This window comes from Hyaena hyaena, unplaced genomic scaffold, assembly GCF_003009895.1.
Source record: "Hyaena hyaena isolate Hyena2069 unplaced genomic scaffold, ASM300989v1 scaffold_21, whole genome shotgun sequence".
NCBI classification, from domain to species: Eukaryota; Metazoa; Chordata; class Mammalia; order Carnivora; family Hyaenidae; genus Hyaena; species Hyaena hyaena.
In genome coordinates this window covers 6429665-6449542 of record NW_024080653.1, presented here as the reverse complement: position 1 = coordinate 6449542, position 19878 = coordinate 6429665, and the positions used below count along the sequence as shown (strand labels likewise).

Genomic DNA, 19878 nt, shown 5'->3' with positions numbered 1-19878 from the left:
ATCCAGCGTTTGGTGGCGGTGATCAGAACTAGATAGAAATTAGATCCGTGATATGGGGACGTTGGGCACCCCACGTGTGCCGTCAAGGGTGGGACACTGGGGCTCTCCTGTCATCATCATGAATGTTCCCATCTGTGTCGTCACCTTAGGTTCTAGGAAGATGGGGGAAGGACCTCTCTCTAGGACTTGGTGGAGGCCCACGGTGTGGCAGGAGCCCCCGTGTCCAGGAAGGACCAGGCCGCAGGCCACGGGCTTTGTCCCCACACGCCTTCATCTTGTTTGCATGGGATCAGTGTCTTTTATGTTGAGAGGTTTCTTTCTTTTTTGCAGCGTGAGGCTTTGCCACCCACAACACAAAAGAAGTGATCTCATGTTAGTTTCTGTGTTGGATTAAATGCTTTGAGCTGTGAGTGGCAAAACCTCAGAGTAATGAGCTTTAATTACACCCTCGGGCTTGTCGAGAGTGGCGTTTCCTGACTCTGCCCGGAGGCCCCCGGTGAGAGCTCTCCCTGGCTGTCCTTGTTTTTAAACTGAGAATGGCCAGCAGTTACCTCATTCAGCAGTTTTCATCATATTTCCCGCGCAGCCGCGTTCCCAGCCCCACGGCCAAGGCCAGCTCGGTGGGTATGTGGGGGTCACACCTTCACCCGCATCTTTACGCTTAGACTGCACGGGGACGGCTCCCTGACCGCACGCACTGCCCGCCCGGAGCGTTATGTCCGCGGCAGAATCCACCTTTTTCCCTGAGACCTGCCCTTCTGCTCGGCCTCACGGGCACGCGGTCTGCCGCCACCCACCACCCCGCCCGAGGGCTTGCCACCTTCTCCTGTGGCCTCTGACCCAGTGGCTGCCGACCCCTCCCCACCTGGGCATTTGCTCTGCAGCCACCAGGGGCGGGGCAGGGAGACTGGCCCCTGGGGACATGCTGGTCTGCAGGTCGCCAGCCGTGCTGCTGCAGGAACTGTCCTGTTGCCCGTAAAGCACGTGGTTGTGACAGCTTCTACGTGGTCTCATCATGTGCTGGCACCCTGGGGCCCCGGACACCTGAGCAGACTGGAGGTGCGGGCGGCGCCCCTGCGTGGCCCCCTGCCCTGTGCCTGGCGTCCCTCAGGGCCCCTGAGGACACGGCCCTGAGGAAGGCACGTGCCAGCGCTGGGGCTGTGTGGGTGAGGTGGCACGACCCTGGTTCACCCGTCACCCCTCCAGCAAACCCGAGGTGGGGAGGAAGGCCTGGGCAGCTGGAGGCCCCGCTCACGTGGCTCACCCCCCCCCCCGCCCCCCCAGGAGCACCATCTGGACCCACCGCGTCCACTTCCTGGAAGAACGGGCGCTGCCGCGCTGGGCCGCCTTCACCATCTGGAACGCGGGCAGGCAGGGCCGCCGGCTCTATCGCAGCCTGACAGCCAGGGCGCAGCGCAAGGTGGGTCCCTGTGCCCCTTCCCCTGCATCCCCCCCCCCGTCCCCTGTCCCTGAGGCTGGTGTCCTGCCCCCTCCCCAGGTGGTTGCCTTCTGTGACGTGGATGAGAACAAGATCAGGAAAGGCTTCTACTGTCACGAAGACTCTCAGGTGTGTGGGGCCCTCCAGGGAGGGGAGGGCGGGGCTCTCGGGCCCCAGGGCGACCAGGGTCCCTGCCCCGCCTGTCCTCTCACTGGGGGGCACCTCAGGGCTGGATGGGGGGGAAGGAATCCGGGCGGCCACGGGCCCGCATGGCCAGCACGGACCCGAGCCCACGAGGCCTCTTGCCCCTCAGGAAAGGCCCAAGCCCCGGATTCCGATCCTGCACTTCCGAGCCGCACGGCCGCCCTTCGTCATCTGCGTGAAGCTGGTAAGTGTCAGCCGTGGCTGGGCTCCACTGACGACCGCGTGGCTGGGACATGCCCCCAGTTGTGGGATTGTGACGTCTGACATGGGGCTTGGGCAGAGGTGTTGGGAGAGGCCGCCACAGAGCCCTTGCAAAATGGGCTGCCTTTCTATAAAAGCAATGTTTTTTGGAAACTTGCTCAGTGCCAGGCCTGAGGCACCTTCTGGGCACTTATCAGATGCCCTGGCAAAGATGAAGGGTGGCAGGTGGTGAAAGTACCACCAAGATGCACCTCTGACCCAGCACTGCGGCCCCCATGCCCAGGGCTGTCCCGAGAGCTCTCCCCGCCACATCCTCCCCCTTCCGCTGAGGTCACGGGCATGGTGCCCGCTTCACAGCTCCGGCTTTGTGTGGGGATCACACAGTGACGATCACACAGCGTCTGCTTGCCCGAGTCAGGCTGGCCTGTGAATTCACTCGTTGCCCACTAACACCCCACATGCTGAAATCTGGCCGTGGGCCCTGGTCATGTCCAGCCTGGCAACAGCAAGGGCACAGTCCGCACATTCTCGTGACTGGAGACCTGAAGGGTCTTGGAAGGCCCCGCCCCACCCCCACGTGCCCTCGTGCGGCCTCCAGAGGGCTCTGCCCGCCTCTTCCGCCAGACAAGGGCTCTGTCAGCTCGTGCTCCCAGGGCCGCCTCTTGCCCGGCTGACGTCTGCACAGACTCTGGTGCCCGTCCTTCATTGGTTAGAGCGGCAGACCTTTTCTTCCACAAGGGACTTGCCTTTCCATGGATTCTTCCAGAAAAGGTTACTTTCATAACCTTCTCTTGCGACGAACAGCTGTGTCCCAGTGAGGACCTCCTTCTGTAGGGTCAGAAAGCTGCTTTCTCGTTTATATAAACGTAAACGCGAAGTGTCATCCTTCACGTTTGAGTCCGTACCCTACGGGACCAGGCCAGCTCCGGTGGGCAGGCTGTGCAGCAGGCCTCACGATGGGGCGCAGGGCTTGCTGCGGGGGGAGGGGGGCTGTGGCACAGGCGGGGACACGGGCACCACCTCCAGCAGCTGCCCGCCCGTGAGGCTGTAATCAGCATGCCAGGAGCCTTCACGGAGGCAGAGTCCATCCCTGCTCCAAGCCTTGGGCTCGGGGAGCCTGCGGCCCTGCGCACGGCGGGACTGGGCAGGGAGGGGCACCTTCTTCCCTGCTGGCTGCTTTAAGACCCTGTGGGGGGCCCAGCACCCCCGGACGTAGACGTGGGTCAGGTGGGGGCAGCGGCCCGGGAAGGGCCCGTAGGCAGGACTGGGAGAACAGCTCTGGGTTCTGGGCTCTGTCTCTTGCTCAAGGGGCCGCTCGGAGGGAGGCCCCCGAGGGTGGAGAGCGGCCGTGAGGCAGCCTCGCTCAGGCCCATCCCGAGCCGGACTCCAGCGGGGGGAAACCGCGGGAAACCGCGGGAGGCAGACGCGTGCTGTCCCAGGCGCTACTCCGCCAGTGCTGCTTGTTTCTCGGCAACGCCACGGACTTGCAAGGTGGTGAAACCTTCAGAAAAGAACCAGCCCCCGCCCCCCCCCCATCCTGCCGTCGCGGGTGGTTAGAGCCCCGCGTCTGTGAGTGTCCGTGCAGTTTGTGCGGAAGCGTGTCCATCTCGGAAGTGTGGGGTCACTGGGTCACCGTGTTTGTTTTGGGAACCGGTTTTCCGCAGTGGCGGCACCGGTTCCCATTCCCACCACCGCGCAGGGCGCCAGCGTCTCCACGCTCGTCCGCTAGCGGTGGTGGCCCGGCCGCCCGGGTGGCTGCCAACTGCTCCCACCCGTGGTTTTGGTCCTGCGTTTCCCTGACAACCGAAGATGCCGTGTCTCTGAGCTGCTTGTTGGCCATTCGGGTGTCCTGTCTGGAGAAACATCTGTTGGCGTCCTTCGCCCATTCTGTCTCTGGGTTTCGTCTCGTTGAGCCGTAGGAGTTCGTGTATTCCAGATGTGGGTCCTCCCTCTCGTGCGGGTTCTCTTCTTTTCTCTCTTAATGGGGTCCTTTGGTACAAAAAGTACTTAATTTTGACAAAGTCCAATTTCTCTGTTTTTGACTTGGTTGCTCATGTTTTTGGTGCAATAGCCGAGAAACCATCGCCAAACCCAGGGCCGCCATGGTTTCCCCCTGCATTTCCTTCTGAGTGTCGTGTATGGTGGGCAGATGGCGGCCGGCCCCGTTCTTGGGCACACGGCCGTCTAGCTGTCGGGGCACCATGGCCGAGCGAGCTCTGTCCCGACTGTCACCCTGAGGTTTTGTTCGGCTTGCCTGTTTGCCAGCTTGACTCTTTACTTAACTACTGCTACGTGGTGAAGTACCACACGCTGGCCTCACACAACACACACTTCTTACCTCACGGTGTGCGTGGTTCAGAATCAGGCACCACAGGCGGGGCCTCAGGGCTCTCGCGAAGCTGCTGGTGGGGTGCCGGCCAAGACGTGGTCACAGGGGGAGGCTTGCCCGGACCGGGGTCTGCTAGCAAGACGGAAGTCACGGTAACGTGTCACCAAGTCACAGAAGTGACATCCCACCCCTTCCTTGGCCGTGTCCCATGGCTGGTCCAGCCTGCACTCCAGGACAGGGGGTGACACAGACCCACCTCTGTCCACCCGGCTGTGGGTTTTCTGGTTTGAAAGCAGTTTCCTGAAAGGAACAAGGCTGTTTAAAGCTGAGATAAGCAAGGTTCCAAGTTGCTGGGGAAACCGGGTGCATAATTATAAGGTTGCACAATGAACACTTAAATTCTGCACAAACATATTCGTAATTTTTCAGAGATGAGCTCTGCTAAGGGTCTGCTTCTCTGGGTATTGCCGGGAGTTAAACCCCCCCCCCCCGATCCCCGATGAAAACCGCTCCTGAGGGGCCAGCTCTGGGGGCAGTGAAGCCCTTTCCCGCCCCTCACCCTGTCCCTGGAGAGACCCCACGGGCACCTGCCACCAGACGTAAATGGGTGGGTTTTTTTGGAAGTAGCATTGTTTTAAATACTTTTTCTGCTTTTTGCTTTATTTACATAATAGGTCTTGCAGATTATTCCCTATGAACCCACTGGGACCATCTGATTCTGTTGTCTTTTTTTTTTTTTAATGCTCATTTGAGAAACGGCAGATACCCAGGAGCAGGGGAGGGGCAGAGGGCGGGGGAGAATCCCAAGAAGGCTCCACGGAGCCCAGTGCGGGGCTGGATCCCACGCGCCCCTGTCGTCATCTTTTAATCAAGCAAACTTCCTAGCACATTTCAGCCTTTTCACCAAAGCCAGAGGAAGCCAGCTTCCTTCAGCCGTCTCCACTGTCCCCGTGTGGCGCGTCCCTCCATGCGGCATGTGCCCCCCGTGCGGTGTGTCTATGTGGCATGTCCCTGTGCAGCCTGCCTCCGTGGCCGTTGTGGGTTCTATGCTCCCAGCTCCCCCACCTGACAGTGTGAAGCAAATCCTAACTTCAAACATTGTTTCCCAAAATGATAAAAACTACAAAATTTACTGATACACAGGTGTCACCCCCAAAGTGCCCGACGCCCATCTTGTCCGAGGTCCCAGGAGCCGTGTGTTCTGCCCTTGTGTAGCTTGCCGGGTCCCACGGTCTCATCGGGGGGCACCTGTGTGGCCCGGCACCCTGGGGTCACACACGCTTTCTCCGCGCAGGTGGGAGGCTGGCACGGCTCCAGGGGCGGTTGCCCTGCACGGGCTCCCCACCACCCCCGCTCCCGTCAGGGGCTGGACGAGTTCTGGGAGGAGGAGCCCCTGGGGTTCACGTGCCTCATTTTAAAGAGTATCTGCACCCTGTTCGCTCGCACGGATGCTTCACCCCTTACCTCCAGTTAATTCTCACGCCTCTAGACCATTTTTTATCATTAACTGTCGAACATACTGCTGCAGTGACTATCTACGTGGAACCTCGCTCCTTTGCTCCGTCCCAGGAGGCGGTGGTAACGCTCGCCCCCACCAGCGGCCCTCCTCCCCCCCCCCCCGGCGTGGCCAAATCTGCCACGTTCGCATCATGGGCGGAAGGTCTGCAGGGTCTTGTGATGGGTAAGGAGGGTGTCTTTCCCGTTTTTATAAGCGTCTTTACTTCCCTCTTGGTGAGTTATCTGTTCTTCAGCCCGTTCTTCTGTTGGTCTGTTAGTATTTCCTTTACGTAACGAAAACCTCGATGATCGGTCTTGTGAATTTCTCTATCACTTGACTTTATTTTTGCCTTTTAGGAAAATCTTTGTTTAGATAGCAAATTGATTTTTGTATGGATTTTGGAGTTTTATTCATTCTAAGACCTTAATTCCTGAATGTGAAATTTTAAAGCACATTCCCCAGGTTTGCGTCTGAGATTTGTTTCTTCATCTCTGACAAGTAGGATTTATTTTACCATAAAGATTAGAGTTCATGGGGGCACCTGGGTGGCTCAGTCGGTTGAGCGTCTGACTTCGGCGCAGGTCATGATCTCACGGTTTGTGGCTTCGAGCCCCGCGTTGGGCTCTGTGCTGACTGTCAGCTCAGAGCCTGGAGCTGCTTCGGATTCTGTGTCTCCCTCTCTCTCTGACCCTCCCCTGCTCACGCTGTCTCTCTCTCTCTCTCTCTCTCTCTCTCTCAGAAATAAACATTAAAAAAAAAAAAAAGATTAGAGATTCGGGGCAACTGTGGGGCTCAGTCAGTTAAGTGTCTGACTTGATTTCAGCTCAGGGCATGATCGCAACAGTTTGTGGGTTCCGGCCCTGCACTGGGATTCTCTCTCTCCCTCTCTCTGCCCCCCCACCCCCATCCCAACACACACATTCTCTCAAAATAAATAGAAATTTAAAAATAAAGTAGGGACTCTTAAGTTTTCTTCCCATTTGGATGCTCACTTGTCCAAAGACCACTTGGGACTATTTGGGGAATCCCTGTCTTTTCTGACAACGGGACACTGAACTTTTATGCTGGATATGAACACACGTCTGGATCTACTTCTGGACTCTTGGTCTACTTTCCGTCTGTCCGTGCACCGCACCATTAATTCCTGGGCTTTACGGTATTTACCATTAGGGAGGCAAGCCTTCCTCTACTCTTTTTTAGAATTTACCTCACATTTTTCTTTTTTGAATAAACGTTTTTACTGTGAACTATTAACACATGGCCTATGCATGGTCCACCACCTGCTTTTGTGAATAAAGTTTTATTAGAACACAGGACATTATGACCACCAAACTGTCGATATTTACTATACAGCCCTTGAAGAAACACTGCAGACCTCTGTTCTGGAACGTGCTGCATAGGTTAATATTGTGCCCACACAAGTAGCCAACCCACGTAGAAAAAAGCCTTCCCCCAGAGCTGTCCCGATTCACATAATCTCTTTACCATTTTTACTGCTGCATGCGTACGCATCCCCAAACCATACAGTCTATGCTGCCTGTTTCTTTTTTTTAATGTTTTATTTATTTTTGAGAGAGAGAGAGAGAGACAGCGTGAGCAGGGGAAGGTCAGAGAGAGGGAGACACAGAATCTGAAACAGGCTCCAGGCTCCGAGCTGTCAGCACAGAGCCCGATGCGGGGCTTGAACCCACGAATCAGGAGATCATGACCTGAGCTGAAGCTGGGCACTTAACCGACTGATCCACCCAGACACCCCTGTGCTGCCTGTTTCTGTAGTGTGTGTGAAGGAGACTAAATGAGCTGTTGCTCCATGTCACGTCTGAGGCGGGCAGACTGTCCCTTCTTGTTGCCTTGTGAATGTCACACCAATGCCCGTTTCCGGGCTTTATCCAGGATTGGAAGTGTGGGTCGTGGACTGCACCCCCAACGTGTCCGCTCAGGGTGCAGGAGGGGGTGTGGCTCTCGCTGTGGTTTTAGGATTCGCATCTTATTGATGAGGCTCCGTCCTCCTCCAGGACACCTCGGATCGGGCTCCCCCCACTTTGTGGGAGCAGATCTTCCCCTGACAACTTATAGTTCTCATGCTTCTGGATCCTAATCCTTTGTTGGTTTACGTTAATCTACAGAAGCGTCTAACTTCAATGGCATCTTGTTGAAAGGGGGCCCCCTTCCCAAATCCTCTCTGGGCCACAGTCCCGCTTGGCTGGCCTGAACACAGGTGTTTCCTTTGAAAACTCGGGCCCAGAGACAATGGGAAGGGGGAGCGGGGAACGGACAGCAGGTGAAGAGTGTGGGAATTTCGTGTTTCCCATTTAAGTATTTCTAGCCGTGCCCAGTGGTCAAGGCTGTGCCAGACCAAGCTGACCCCTATGCTGGGCCCAAGGACAGAGGAACCCAACAGGGGTGAGTGCTGGGCCCCTTGCATCGGGGACAGGCCACCAGGTTGAAGGACTGGCTGGAGCCGCAGCGGGTTCCCACCCAGGGGGCCAGGCGGCCTGGCCAGAGCCAGCACCAGTGCACGGGCCTAGCTGAAGCTCTACTAGCCCTGGGGTCACCTCAGGGAGCTCATGGGGCCACAGGTAAGCCCTGGATAGAGATGGACTCCGGGGTCCTCAACCCAGGGCAGGGCTGGGGCCAAGCAAGAGGCAGGAGAGGGTCTGCTGACAGCTCCCGGAGTCAGGGCTAGGGCCTCTGCAGCAGGGGTGGGGCGTGGAGAGGCGAGCCAGTGTGGCCCGGACCCGGGGGTGAAGTGGAGCTGCCCCTGGGGGTCGTTTCCTTCCCGGAGCCCCTGTGGAAGGGGTCAGCTACCTTTTGCAGCGAGGGGCCAGGTTCCAGCTGGGGCTGGGGGAGGGTGCGCCTCGGAGGACCCCCCCACCCCCTGCTTCCTACCAGTGACCAGCAGAACTTCGTGGCCAACTTCTGGCAACGTCCCCCCCGTGTCCAGTCCCCTCCCCTTAACAGAGAAGATCACGGCAGACCACCTGACGGGCAGGCCCCCTTGGGAGGGATCTGTGGGGGCCACAGTGGGGGCTGGGAAGGTTTGAGCCGGACTCGCTGCTCCTCCCGCAGGACCTCACGGGGGGCGCCTTTGAGGACAACCTGAGGTCGCTGCACCTGCAGGAAGGCCAGGACTTCCTCCACTTCAGCTGACGGCTCGGACGGCTGCTCCCAGGTACGCGGAAGGCCCCCCGCAGCCACCGCCCAGGAGAGGGATTGAGGGTGCTGGGAGGTGTGGCCAGCGGCCTCGAGGGAGAGGGTGCCGAGCGGGAGGTGGCACGAAATGGGCGCGGGGCTGACCCTTCACCTGGAGGGCGCGCACCTGCGTTTTCAGCCAGGGTGTGGTGGACGCGCGGTAAGGTGAGGGGCCGTGAGCACTCGGCCTGTGGAGCGTGTGTCCCTGCCCGTCCGCGCGGGCGCAGACGCCCCTCTGCCGCCAGGGGCCCCGCACTGCCGCCACCCGGCGTGTTGTGTCTGTCCTGCCGGGAGCTCGTCAGCGCAGGCTCCTGACGGGTCCATCTGGGTGACCCGGGCACAGCTCCCGCGTGACTTGGTTAGAGACGTGGTAGCGCAGGCCGTGCGCCCAGAGCTCAGGGGGCGGGGCCTCCTGGTCCCGTGACGGTGGCAGAGACTCGGTGCGGGAAGGGGGCTCAGGTGGCCTGATGGTTAGGGGCGCACGTCCTTGCGGGAGGGGGCCTGCTTGGCTTTCTGAACTGGCGGCTGCGGGCTGCGGGCAGTCTCGCACCTTTGGTCTCTCAGCTCCAGGAACCCCAGGGCTCAAACCCGGGTCGAGAGCAAATCCCGTCGGCCACGGGCGACCAGGGAGCTTTCCACCGCGGGTGAGGGAGCCGGCTCCCCTTTGCCTCAGGACCCGAGCGAGGCCGTCCGTGGGCCGGGTCACCGGGACTTCTGCCGGAGGTGGCGATGACCCAGGGCCAGAGCCTGCGCCCAGAGCTCACACGAGCGAGGCCGGGATCCCGGGCCCACGGGGTCAGCATGAGAAGCGGCGCTGTGTTCTGAGTGCGGGAGGACCAGCATCTTCTAGAAACGTGGATGATCATGCTGCCTACTTTGTGCTACTCTGGTCTGTTTCCAAATTCTACTTACACAGTAGCCGTTACCCGTTCTGTGCACCCGGCACTCAGTCGCTCACTGTCTGCTGACCAGGCTTCCGCGCAGAGACACTCGGCTGCCCACACGTTCCCACCAGAGCAGTGGCTCCGGGGTGTCCCCGCCGTCCCCTTTTGTCCTCATTCACGCTACTGCCGAGGGCACCACCACCCAGGGTCCCGGCTTGGCGTCAACGCCTTACTCCAAGCGGCAGCACCTGCTCACAGGGACCCGGACGTGGCCGTGTGCGCAGCGTGGCCCCCGCCACCCCCTCCCCGACTCGTTCATTCCAGGCACACTGGCCCCCGGCTCCCCGGGCTGACCAGGTGCTCTCCCCCGCGGGGCACCCGCCCACTGTCCCTTTGGAGGGCTTCCCAGCCACTTCTGTCCACCACAGTCCAGCGCCCTGCCCATCGCATGTGGCTCCGGGCCTCGGTGCTGCTGACGGGGCCGGTCACGTCTGCTCCTAGCCCCACTCCTAAGCTGTGAGTGCACAGAGCCCCCCTCCCCGGGTCCGGCACCTGGACGCAGGGGGCTCCAGAACCTGCAGGTGCATGAAGGTGGGTGACCCTCCAGGCCCAACGTGGCCAACAGTGAGCAGAGGCGCTGGGCCGTGGGCAGCCAGTGTGGCCATGTGGCCTCAGGCTGCGGTCAGGCCAGCGGGGGGGTGGGTTTGCGAGGCAGGGCCTCTGATGGGTCCGTGGGCCAGCGACCTGTCCCCGTGTCTCCAAAGAGGCTTTTGTTTGAAATCTTGTGGATTTTTAAAATTACACCAGAAACGGTTCATTTGACTGCTTCCCAGAAGCCGTGGCTGGGTTTTCTGCAGCCACGGTCCAGACGCTGCCCTGCAGGGCTGGGCCCCCCGCCCGCCACCCTCCGCCCCTCAGAGAACTCTCTACTTACTTCTGAGGGGGAAAGTTAATCCACAGAGTAACGTAAGATTTCCCTTCCAGGGGCCTGAGGGGTCGCACACAGCGGGTGAACGTCCCCACGTGGCAGCGGTGCGGCCCAGGCAGGGAAACCGCTCCTGGGGACGGAAGCAGCAGCCAGCACCCGCCCCTGGCACGGCTACCACCTTCGTCTCTGCGTCCAGCAGCATCTGCACGCCAGCCTGGCGGAGGCGCCTGCCCCGGGTCCCGGGAGGAGGCACCCTGCTGGCAGTGAGCGGGCGCACTGCGGTTGGTGCTCCCCCACGTCGCCGGAGAACCCAGTACCCTAGAACACACGCTCGCTGGGCTGTCGGCTCGCGGGAGGTGCCGGTCCCCACGCGTGCCTCCGTCGGGTCCCTGACTGGCTACTCAAGACTCTCCTGCGGGGCCCCGCCGGCCTCAGGCAGGGCGCCTGCGTCGCACACTGCGTGAGGGTGGGCGACCACGTGCAACGTCCACACGCACCGGGTACAACGGGGTGAGGCAGAGGGAAGGTAGCGCCCCACCACTTAGCAGCTTCTCTGGCCCTCCCTCTGCCCCCCAGTCCCGCACATCAGCATCACACACAGACACAGTACTGCTCAGAACATGATTTTATAGACGGGGTCCTGTGGACGTGAAGACAGAAGCACCAACGTCCCAGGACACGTGTGAGGAAAAGCCCCCACCGTGGGGGGACCCTGAAGTCCCCGGCACCGCATCCAGTTGTCCCGTGCTGACCGTCCTCAGGCTCCTCCCCATGGGCAGGGGGCCTCAGCGGGTGCCAGACTGTGGGGACACAGCGCAGGGTCAGACCACCAGCACCACCCCCTCTAGGCCTCCATTTCCCCAGACACCCAGGACCCCCGAGGCCGACATAACCTCGAGGCGCTGGGGGGGGGGGGGGGGAGGTCCCTGGTACTTTTCCACAATCATCATCCACTGTGTGGGAAATTTTCCTAATAAAAGCATAAAAAGTGTATTTACTTGGGAAGCTGATGCTGCACTTGGCCAGCCATCTGCACCCCTCACGGAGCCCCCAGCGCCCAAGAGAAGGGTGGGCACAGCCACCACACCGTGTGGCACGGGAGGGGACGCAGGAAAACCATCCAAAGTAACAATGTGATTCCAAGCCCGAGGGAGAAGAAACTGAAGAGCTGACAGGACTGGCGGGGAAAGGGGTCGGGGTCGCACCTGGGGCCGCCCTGCCCGCCGCCTGCTCCCACGGTCCCTGCTGGCAGAGAAGCCGCCATACAGGCGGGGATGTGAAGCGATAAACCCTGCAGATCCTCACAAGGCCAAGAGAAGGAAACAGACCGAGCTTGAATCAAAGACCACAGACGTAAACCCAAGTCTATAACCACACATTAAACGCAAGAGGACAAAACATTCCAACCAAGATTATTCAACTAGATTAAATACAGAGAAGACCTACCATTTATATAAATATAAGAAAACACAGAGAGGAAACGGTGTAAACACCCAAAACTCTAGTGCGGTTATTACCTAGGTAGACTCGAAGGCAGGAGGCGTTCTTACAGATAAGGAACACTCCGGGTGACGCCCCTTCAGCGCGTGGCAACAGGGCAAAGATGACAACGAGGTGCTGCGCGTTCAGAGCCCCGTGAGAGCAGAGAGGCCGCCCCAGAGCTGCTCTCGGGCACCCGTCGACTGCCTGGAGCAGGGGCCAACAGAGCGCACTCCCAAGCGGAAAGCATGTGCCATTTTGGGGGGATTCCAGGGCCCCAGGCTCACTGCTCACGATTCTGGAAAGCCCCCACACTCCGGGCGTCTCCAGCACAAGGGTCTTGCCAGAGCCCTGGCGCCTGCAGGGGACGGCAGGGACGGAGCTGCGCAGCGGAGCCCAGGGCTGAGGTCTGCTCAGATGACCGCAAACTGCCATGCAGCCCACCGCCTCCCCGGGTGGGCTCCAAGGTCACGGCCGTGGGTCCTCTCTCAGACTCCGATGCTCCAAGGGAGACAGTGCAGGGATGGCCGGGGCACGACGCGCTGGAGGGGGTGGAGAGGGGCCCCTGCCGGACAGACACAAACCCCATGATCCCGAGGCCTGAGTTCCTGTCACCAAACGTGTCTAGCTTTCAACAAAAACTTACAAGACACACCAAGAGGCAAGAAAAAGCAACCAAGAGAGATGGCACCAAGATCTAGACCAGACTCAGATAACAGCAGAGTTGGGATAATCAGACCAGGGTTTAAAACAACAATGACCAAGGGCGCCTGGGTGGCTCAGTCAGTTAAGCGTCCGACTTCTGCTGAGGTCATGGTCTCACAGTTCGTGGGTTCAAGCCCCACCTCTGTGCTGACAGCTCAGAGCCTGGAGCCTGCTTCCAATTCTGCATCTCCCTCTCTCTCTCACCCTCCCCTGCTCATGCTCTCTCTCTCTCTCTCAGAAATAAATAAAACAGGGGCGCCTGGGTGGCTTAGTCGGTTAAGCGTCCGACTTTCGCTTAGGTCATGATCTCGCGGTTTGTGGGTTCGAGCCCCGCGTCGGGCTCTGTGCTGACTGCCAGCTCAGAACCTGGAGCCTGTTTCAGTCTGTGACACCCTCTCTCTCTGACCCTCCCCTGCTCACGCTGTCTCTCTCTCTCTCTCTCCTAGAAATAAATAAAAATATTTAAAAAAAAAAAAAAGAAAGAAAGAGAACATTAAAAAAATAATAATACTAAATAAATAAAACAATGACTTACGTGCCAAGGGCTCTGATGGGGAAAGTGGGCACCACCAAGGGCAGATGGGCAGTGAGCAGAGGTGGAAAGTCACAGAATGAAAGGAGTTCCCAGACAGCAGGAACATGCTCACAGAGATGAAGACTGAGCATGGCCAAAGAATTCGTGAACCTGAAGACTAGTCGATAGAAACTCCCAAACTGAAATGCTGAGAAAAAAGGATGGAAAAACAGAAGAAACGATCCAAGAACTAGGGCAGTTCCAAACACCGTAAAGCACGGGGTCCTGCGCGCTCAAGGCTGCGAGACTCGGATCACAGACGTCTGCCCTCGCCAAGCAGACCCACAGGCTCCAGATGACCTTGGCCTAATGCCTGGCCAGTCCCACGCCGTAAACTGATGACAATTTCGTAGAGCTTTCTGAGACCCAAGGGGCTAAGAGTCAAGATGGTCTTGGAAAAATAAAACCGGAGGCAGAAATGCATGAGCACCATGTCTCACGAGACCCACACCTGTGTCGGCGGGACGGGCGGTGCTGGGTTACAGACAGGACCCAAGAAGACAGCCACGCGTGTGGTCTGGCTTTGACCACAGTGACACCGTGGCCAGAATGGGGCGGCATGGACCGCATGGGAAGGAAGAGCCTGCCGGCCTCTCCCTGGCACCACGCACAGATGCCAGTCCCCAGTGGCCTCACCTCTAAATGTAGGAGGTAAAACGATAATTTTCTTAAGAAACACCGAGGAGACATAACCTCGGAATCAGCAAGACCTTCAACAGCCCATCGAACAACAGAGCGGGAAGAAGCGAGAGCTGGCAGGCCCAGGGCCGTGTGCACCACGCAACCCAGAGGAAACACGGAAGGGCCCAGACACCGACAACCGCAGACAGGGCGCCCCCTGCACCGCACATGCAGCCGGCCCGGGGGGCCCCACCCTTGCGCCAGGCGTCCGTTACATGTGTGCACGGAGCTGGACCACACGCACTCTTGAGTGGATATTCTTGCTAAAAGCTCAACAGCAGCCAGGGTTCAAACCCAGGTTCGGGGGAACACAGCCAACGGGCAGGCTCAGGAACGAGGGACCAAGGAACCAGCTCTGTCCCCAGCGGTCACAAGTGTGCTGGCGCTCCGGCAGAGCCGCAGCCTGAAGAGACACTGACCGCGAGGCCGTCCTGATTCCCTGCAAGCGCACACACGAGAGCCTAAAATCTCCTGATGGTCTCGCAGAACCTGGAGGGACAGCTCGGGGCCCTGCAACCTCAGGGCCGTGGAAACCCTGGGGGTGACTGAGTCCCAGGACCAGACGAGTGTCCAGAGAGGTGGTGACGGTGGAAACCAGCCGGAGGCACCGAGGGGCCTCCCTTCGGGACGGAGAAGCACGTCTGAGAGGAGCGAGCTCGGTCGCTGCCAACTCCGCTGAGGGCTGCTGGCTCAGAGGACGCGCGGGGCGCACGCGGGAGCCTGGGACAACCATCTGGGCTCTGGAGGAGGAGCCGGGAGAGCGCACACGGGGCAGGCGGGTTGAAGGCATGTGTCCTCCAGTCTGTGCCACCCAGAATGTTCCAGACTAGGGGTCAGGACGGTGCTTCACGCGAGCCACCCTTAGAGGCCTCACGTGAGAGGCGCCCCAGGTTCCCGGCGTGGCCGAGGGCCGTGCGGTTACCTTGGGGACCAGCTGAGGTCTGGGCACGCCGAGGAGGTCACACAGGCGGTTCCGCTGGCCTCTGACCAGGGGGAGCTCCGCGTCCCTGGGAAGAAGAGGCAGGACGGCGTCAGCCACAGGACAGTGCTCAAGGTCAGACCTGCCTCAAGCTCTAAGCTCTCAGAGCCTCCCGCTGGGCACACAGGACCCCAGCACCATTGCTTCGCTGGAGACCAGGGAGATCGGCAGAGGCCAAACCGTCCCTGGGGCGAGGGTGCCGCACAGGCCCCTGACGGCCTTGGGAAAGTGGAGGAAGAGCCCCCAGAAGAGGGGCCACCCAGACAGAGGCATGGCCCCAGATGAGCAGCCCGACACGGGCAGAAACGCTAAAACCCAGGAAGGTAGGCCCGGGGCGGGGGGGGGGGGGGGGGGGGGGGGTTAAAGTTTTATTGGACTTCGAAAGCTATTTATCACTTTAATTAAAAATAAAGATTATAGAGGCTCTGGGGAGCTCAAGTCGGTTAAGCATCCAACTTCAGCTCAGGTCACGATCCCGCGGTTCATGAGTTCAAGCCCTGCATCGGGCTCTGTGCTGACAGCTCAGAGCCTGGAGTCTGTTTCGGATTCTATGTCTCCCTCCTTCTCTTCTCCTCCCCCACTCACATTCTACTTCTCTCTCTCCCTCCGTCTCTATCTCTCTCTCTCAAAAATAAATAAATAAACATTTTAAAAAAATAAAAAATAAAGACTAAATTGTATTTTTCTTTTGGAACAAGGACACTTTAAAATTCTCTGGAATTTCTTCCAACAGCAAAGGTGGTTGGAAAAGGGCCCCATGCACCCCACACGGTGAGGGGGGAGGGCCAGAGCCATGGGGCCCCAGAGACCCAGAGCTGACCACGTGGCAGCACCCTCCACAGTGAGAACTACCGTGCTCCCCACAGAGGTTCAGAGGGCAGGCCCTGGGGACGGGTCAGATCGGCGGCCCAGCTGTTCAGAGTGTGGGGCACCCACACCTCCCGAGCCCACATTTTCTGTTCTGGAGCTCTCGTGAGCGGCTCCACAGAGATGTTCCGTGGAGTTCCCTCCTCCCCAAGCTCTAGGTGTCCGGGAAAACCTCCAGGAAGCCCTGAAACCAGGGGCCCCATTCTGCCCTGCAGGCCCGAGCAGGGGAGCCGGCCCCTGGGGCTCTGTGCACACAGCTCAGCCCTCCGGGGAGCGTCAGTCTCAGGTTATGCCCGTCCTCGCCTGCTGACGGGAGCGCGTGGACCTTACCGCCGGCGGGCCACCGCCCGACCTCTGTTAAGACGGGCCGTGAGGGCAGCGGTCCCCTTGCAGGAGTGCACGCGTGTGAGCATGTGAGCACGAGCGGTGCCCGGAGCGCAGCAGCCCGCCGCCCCCCGCCTGCTGTGACCGGTCATCCGGGGCGCCCTGTGAAGCCTGCGCTCACGGGCTGTGCCTTCCTGCTCTCGGCACCGTCCACGCGTCCTGTCCCGTTAGCCCTGCCGCCGCTCCACACACCTGCTGCCCCAACTCACCAAGTCCAAGAGCAAGCGACACCAAGAGCAAAAATGCACCTAAAACCAGCTCTGGGGCCCGGCTGTACTTGAGGGACCCGTGAGACACCGAAGGCTCTGGACACCCTGGGAAGGACCCGGGTATCTGGGATGGTGGGCAGGGGAGCACCTGTTCTCTGGTCCCCTCCCCCCTTCTGAGGTTTGGACACGCCCATGTGTGGCCTCTGCCACCACAGCCACAGCGCTGGCGCGTCCCCGCAGAGGGTGAACCGCCTCCCTGCCACTCCCTTCTTGGCATTTCCGACGCTGCAGTTTAGGCGCTGGAAGAGCCATTCCCAAAGTGACCCGACCCCATCAGCAATCGGCTGCAGTCAGTTAACAAAAGCGGCCCAGAGGGAAATAAACAGTTAGCTTCCAACTACTCAGTGATCAGAACCTCCCCCTTTTCACTTTGAACATTTTCCCACCCGGACTAGAGATACCTCCTCCCCTTCCTGTATCCCGGGGGCAGCAGCCCCCTGGGTATAAACAGGGACACCACCTCCTGGCAGTGCCCAGAGCACAGGCACCCAGGGCTGGGAGCCCCACTCTCCTCACCCCTTCAGAGGGTTTCTGGGGGACAGCAAGGGAGATTCTGGACACCCCTGTTCACCGAGATGCTGCACCGGGCCAGGCAGGGGCATGGGAGGGGGCCTGGCACTCACCAGGCCGTGGTGCCCAGCACAGACATGACCTCATCCAGGACGTCCTCACGCATGATGTCACCGTAGGTGAGCAGCATCTCGTACACCTGACTAGCCGTGGTCTTCCGGATCTGGACAGGACACAGCGTGTCAGCAGGGAAAGGCCCATAAAACCCAAGCAGATGACAGGACCCGGCCCAGGGAGCAGGGACATGGGGCCAGGCATGTCCCCAAGTGGGACTGGAACCTGGAATCTGCACACGTTGTTAACAGGAAGGAAGTGACCTGGGGCCCTGGCCACACCTCAGCCCGTGACCGAGCAGCTGCGCTGGGGCCCGTCCCCTGCTGCCCCATGGCAGCTGCGCTGAGGAGAAGTGAGGCTACGCTATTCTCACTGAAATGTGTTATTAAAAACCTGCTTCCTCAGGGCACCTGGGGGGGGATCTCAATTGGTTGAGGGTCTGATCTTGGTTTTTGGCTCAGGTCATTTTTGGCTCAGGTCATGGTCTCATGGCTCGTGAGATCGAGCCTCGCATCGGGCTCTGTAATGGGGGTGCGGAGCCTGCTTAGGATTCTTTCCACCCCTTTCCCCTCACTTATGCACTCTCTCCAAATAAGCATTAAAAAACAAAACAAGACAACAAAACACCCTGCCCCTCACCCGGGAACCCACCTCTGTTTTCCTCTCTAGTTGCCTGCCTGCAAAACACCTCATGGGGCGGGTGGTCTCAGAACCCAGGCCCACCCCCTGGGAGCCTCAGGTGGCCGGTAAGGCCGACAGGGAATCTGCACTTCTGATTGGGGGGGGCGGGGGGTGCTGCAGCCAGGTGCATGGTCCCCACTTTGAGAACCAGTGCGTCAGATACAAACATCACTTTTACCTTCTAGGAAAGTGGCACATTTAGATTATTTGAAGAGTGGATTTTTAGCCAGTGGAAAATGGAATTCTCGAACACCTGACCCGGGTGGGCCAGGCTGTGGCACCTGCCATTCGTGGGGCCCCACATGCACCCTGCAGGGTCTGAGCCCTGCGCTGCCTCCAGTCACAGCCCCAGGTCCACTGCATGACCTGGGAGCAGCCGCACGCGCACTCACCACAGGGAACGGGTGGCAGAGCAGAAGGCACAGCTGCAGGAGAACCTTCCTCCTCACATCGCCCGGGAACTGCACCATCCCACAGAACCTGCGGGGGCAACGGGCGGTGAGCGCGGCCCCGCGTGCACCCCCCCACAGAACCTGGGGGGGCAACGGGTGGTGAGCGCAGCCCCACGTGCACCCCCCCCCACGGAACCTGTGGGGGCAACGGGTGGTGAGCGCAGCCCCGCGTGCACCCCCCCACAGAACCTGGGGGGGCAACGGGTGGTGAGCGCGGCCCCGCGTGCACCTCCCCCCACGGAACCCGTGGGGGCAACGGGCGGTGGTGAGCGCGGCCCCGCGTGCACCCCCCCACAGAACCTGGGGGGGGCAACGGGCGGTGAGCGCGGCCCCGCGTGCACCCCCCCACAGAACCTGGGGGGGCAACGGGTGGTGAGCGCGGCCCCGCGTGCACCCCCCCCACCACGGAACCCGCGGGGGCAACGGGCGGCGGTGAGCGCGGCCCCGTGTGCACTCCACGGAACCTGGGGGACTGACGGGCCCGGGTGAGCGCGGCCCCGCATCCAACATCCACTGCAACAACCCGTCCGCCTCTCCAGTGCTGAGGAATTGGGTCTGTTTCTGGGAAAACCCGCTCCTCACCGGAGGCCATCTGTGCTGACCCGAGACTGATAGGCTTTTTGTGGAAGTCGGGACACCAACTCCCAACGGAGTCTCTCTCCCCGGCGAACCCTCCTTCCTTCGCTGTCCCGGCAAGGAGCTCGAGACTTACACGGCGACGCTTGACCGCAGTTTCTGCACGTCCTTGGACTTCTTGATTTCCTCCTTACAAAGCGCAAGCAGCTTCACACTGAAGGGGTGGCTGCAAGAGAGCACACGACAACAGAGGAGCCCTCAGTGAGCATGCAGGGCACGGCCGCGCTGCGGCATCTGGTGACAGCGCTGTCCAGGGGACCAGGGGGCCATGTCCCTCAGGGTAGCACAACAGGTTACGTTAACGGGCTCCTCTACCAGCACAGGACAGACGTCCGCCTGGCCCTGGCTGTTGGGGGCAGGTGGACCCCAGGCGCAGCCTCGAGGGAATCAGGTGCAGCAGACGCCCATCCCGGCAGCACCGGCGAGTGCAGCCTCAATCCGGGACCAAGAGAAGGGATGACCATCTTGTAACCAGGCCTGGCCCCCGGGTCCAAGGAGAACCAGGCAGTGGCCAGAGCACAGACATGTGTCCCCCACTCTGCACAGCCGAGGATAACGTGAGGCCAGGACAGCAAGGGTCCCTATGAGAGAGACCTGTTCCCCTATCGCCTGTGTGGCAGCTGGGGGGGTGGGGAAGGGGGATGGGGGCTCCGCTGCCCCTGTGCCCTCCTCTCCAGCCGCTGGGGAGGCCTCCTGTCCTCAGGGACAGCGGCCCTTGGCCTTTCTCCACCAGCTGGCATGCCCACCCACCCCCTCCAGGTCCCTGTCACCCAGAGTAGTCAGGGGCATCCCAGCCTCCCCTCCGCAGGCCTCTCCCCATGACTCACTGAGACGCTCATCAGGGACCAAGTGGCCGCCGTCTCGGAAAGGGCC

General features: G+C 60.2%; 2 protein-coding genes across 14 annotated transcripts in view; one reads left to right on the top strand and one right to left on the bottom strand.

The window, feature by feature from the left end:
• The window catches only part of B3GNTL1 (UDP-GlcNAc:betaGal beta-1,3-N-acetylglucosaminyltransferase like 1), an 89869-nt gene extending 78202 nt beyond the window's left edge, over positions 1-11667 (top strand). For 9 of the 12 annotated variants that reach the window (XM_039226433.1, XM_039226434.1, XM_039226431.1 and 6 more), the window contains 5 exons: positions 1285-1420; positions 1499-1567; positions 1752-1826; positions 8740-8842; positions 9427-10403. In XM_039226433.1, coding sequence (XP_039082364.1) covers positions 1285-1420; positions 1499-1567; positions 1752-1826; positions 8740-8820 — 361 coding nt within the window. In that variant the 3' untranslated portion in view covers positions 8821-8842; positions 9427-10403. Of the gene's footprint in view, positions 1-1284; positions 1421-1498; positions 1568-1751; positions 1827-8739; positions 8843-9426; positions 10404-10730 lie in introns of those variants that run through there. The other 3 variants (XR_005527425.1, XR_005527424.1, XM_039226432.1) reach the window with 3 other exon arrangements.
• Positions 11282-19878, bottom strand: part of TBCD (tubulin folding cofactor D) — a 155617-nt gene continuing 147020 nt past the window's right edge. For both annotated transcript variants that reach the window (XM_039226427.1, XM_039226428.1), the window contains 5 exons: positions 19082-19171; positions 18310-18397; positions 17236-17345; positions 15036-15120; positions 11282-11474 (listed from right to left, as the gene is read on the bottom strand). In XM_039226427.1, coding sequence (XP_039082358.1) covers positions 11460-11474; positions 15036-15120; positions 17236-17345; positions 18310-18397; positions 19082-19171 — 388 coding nt within the window. In that variant the 3' untranslated portion in view covers positions 11282-11459. The remainder of the gene's footprint in view (positions 11475-15035; positions 15121-17235; positions 17346-18309; positions 18398-19081; positions 19172-19878) is intronic.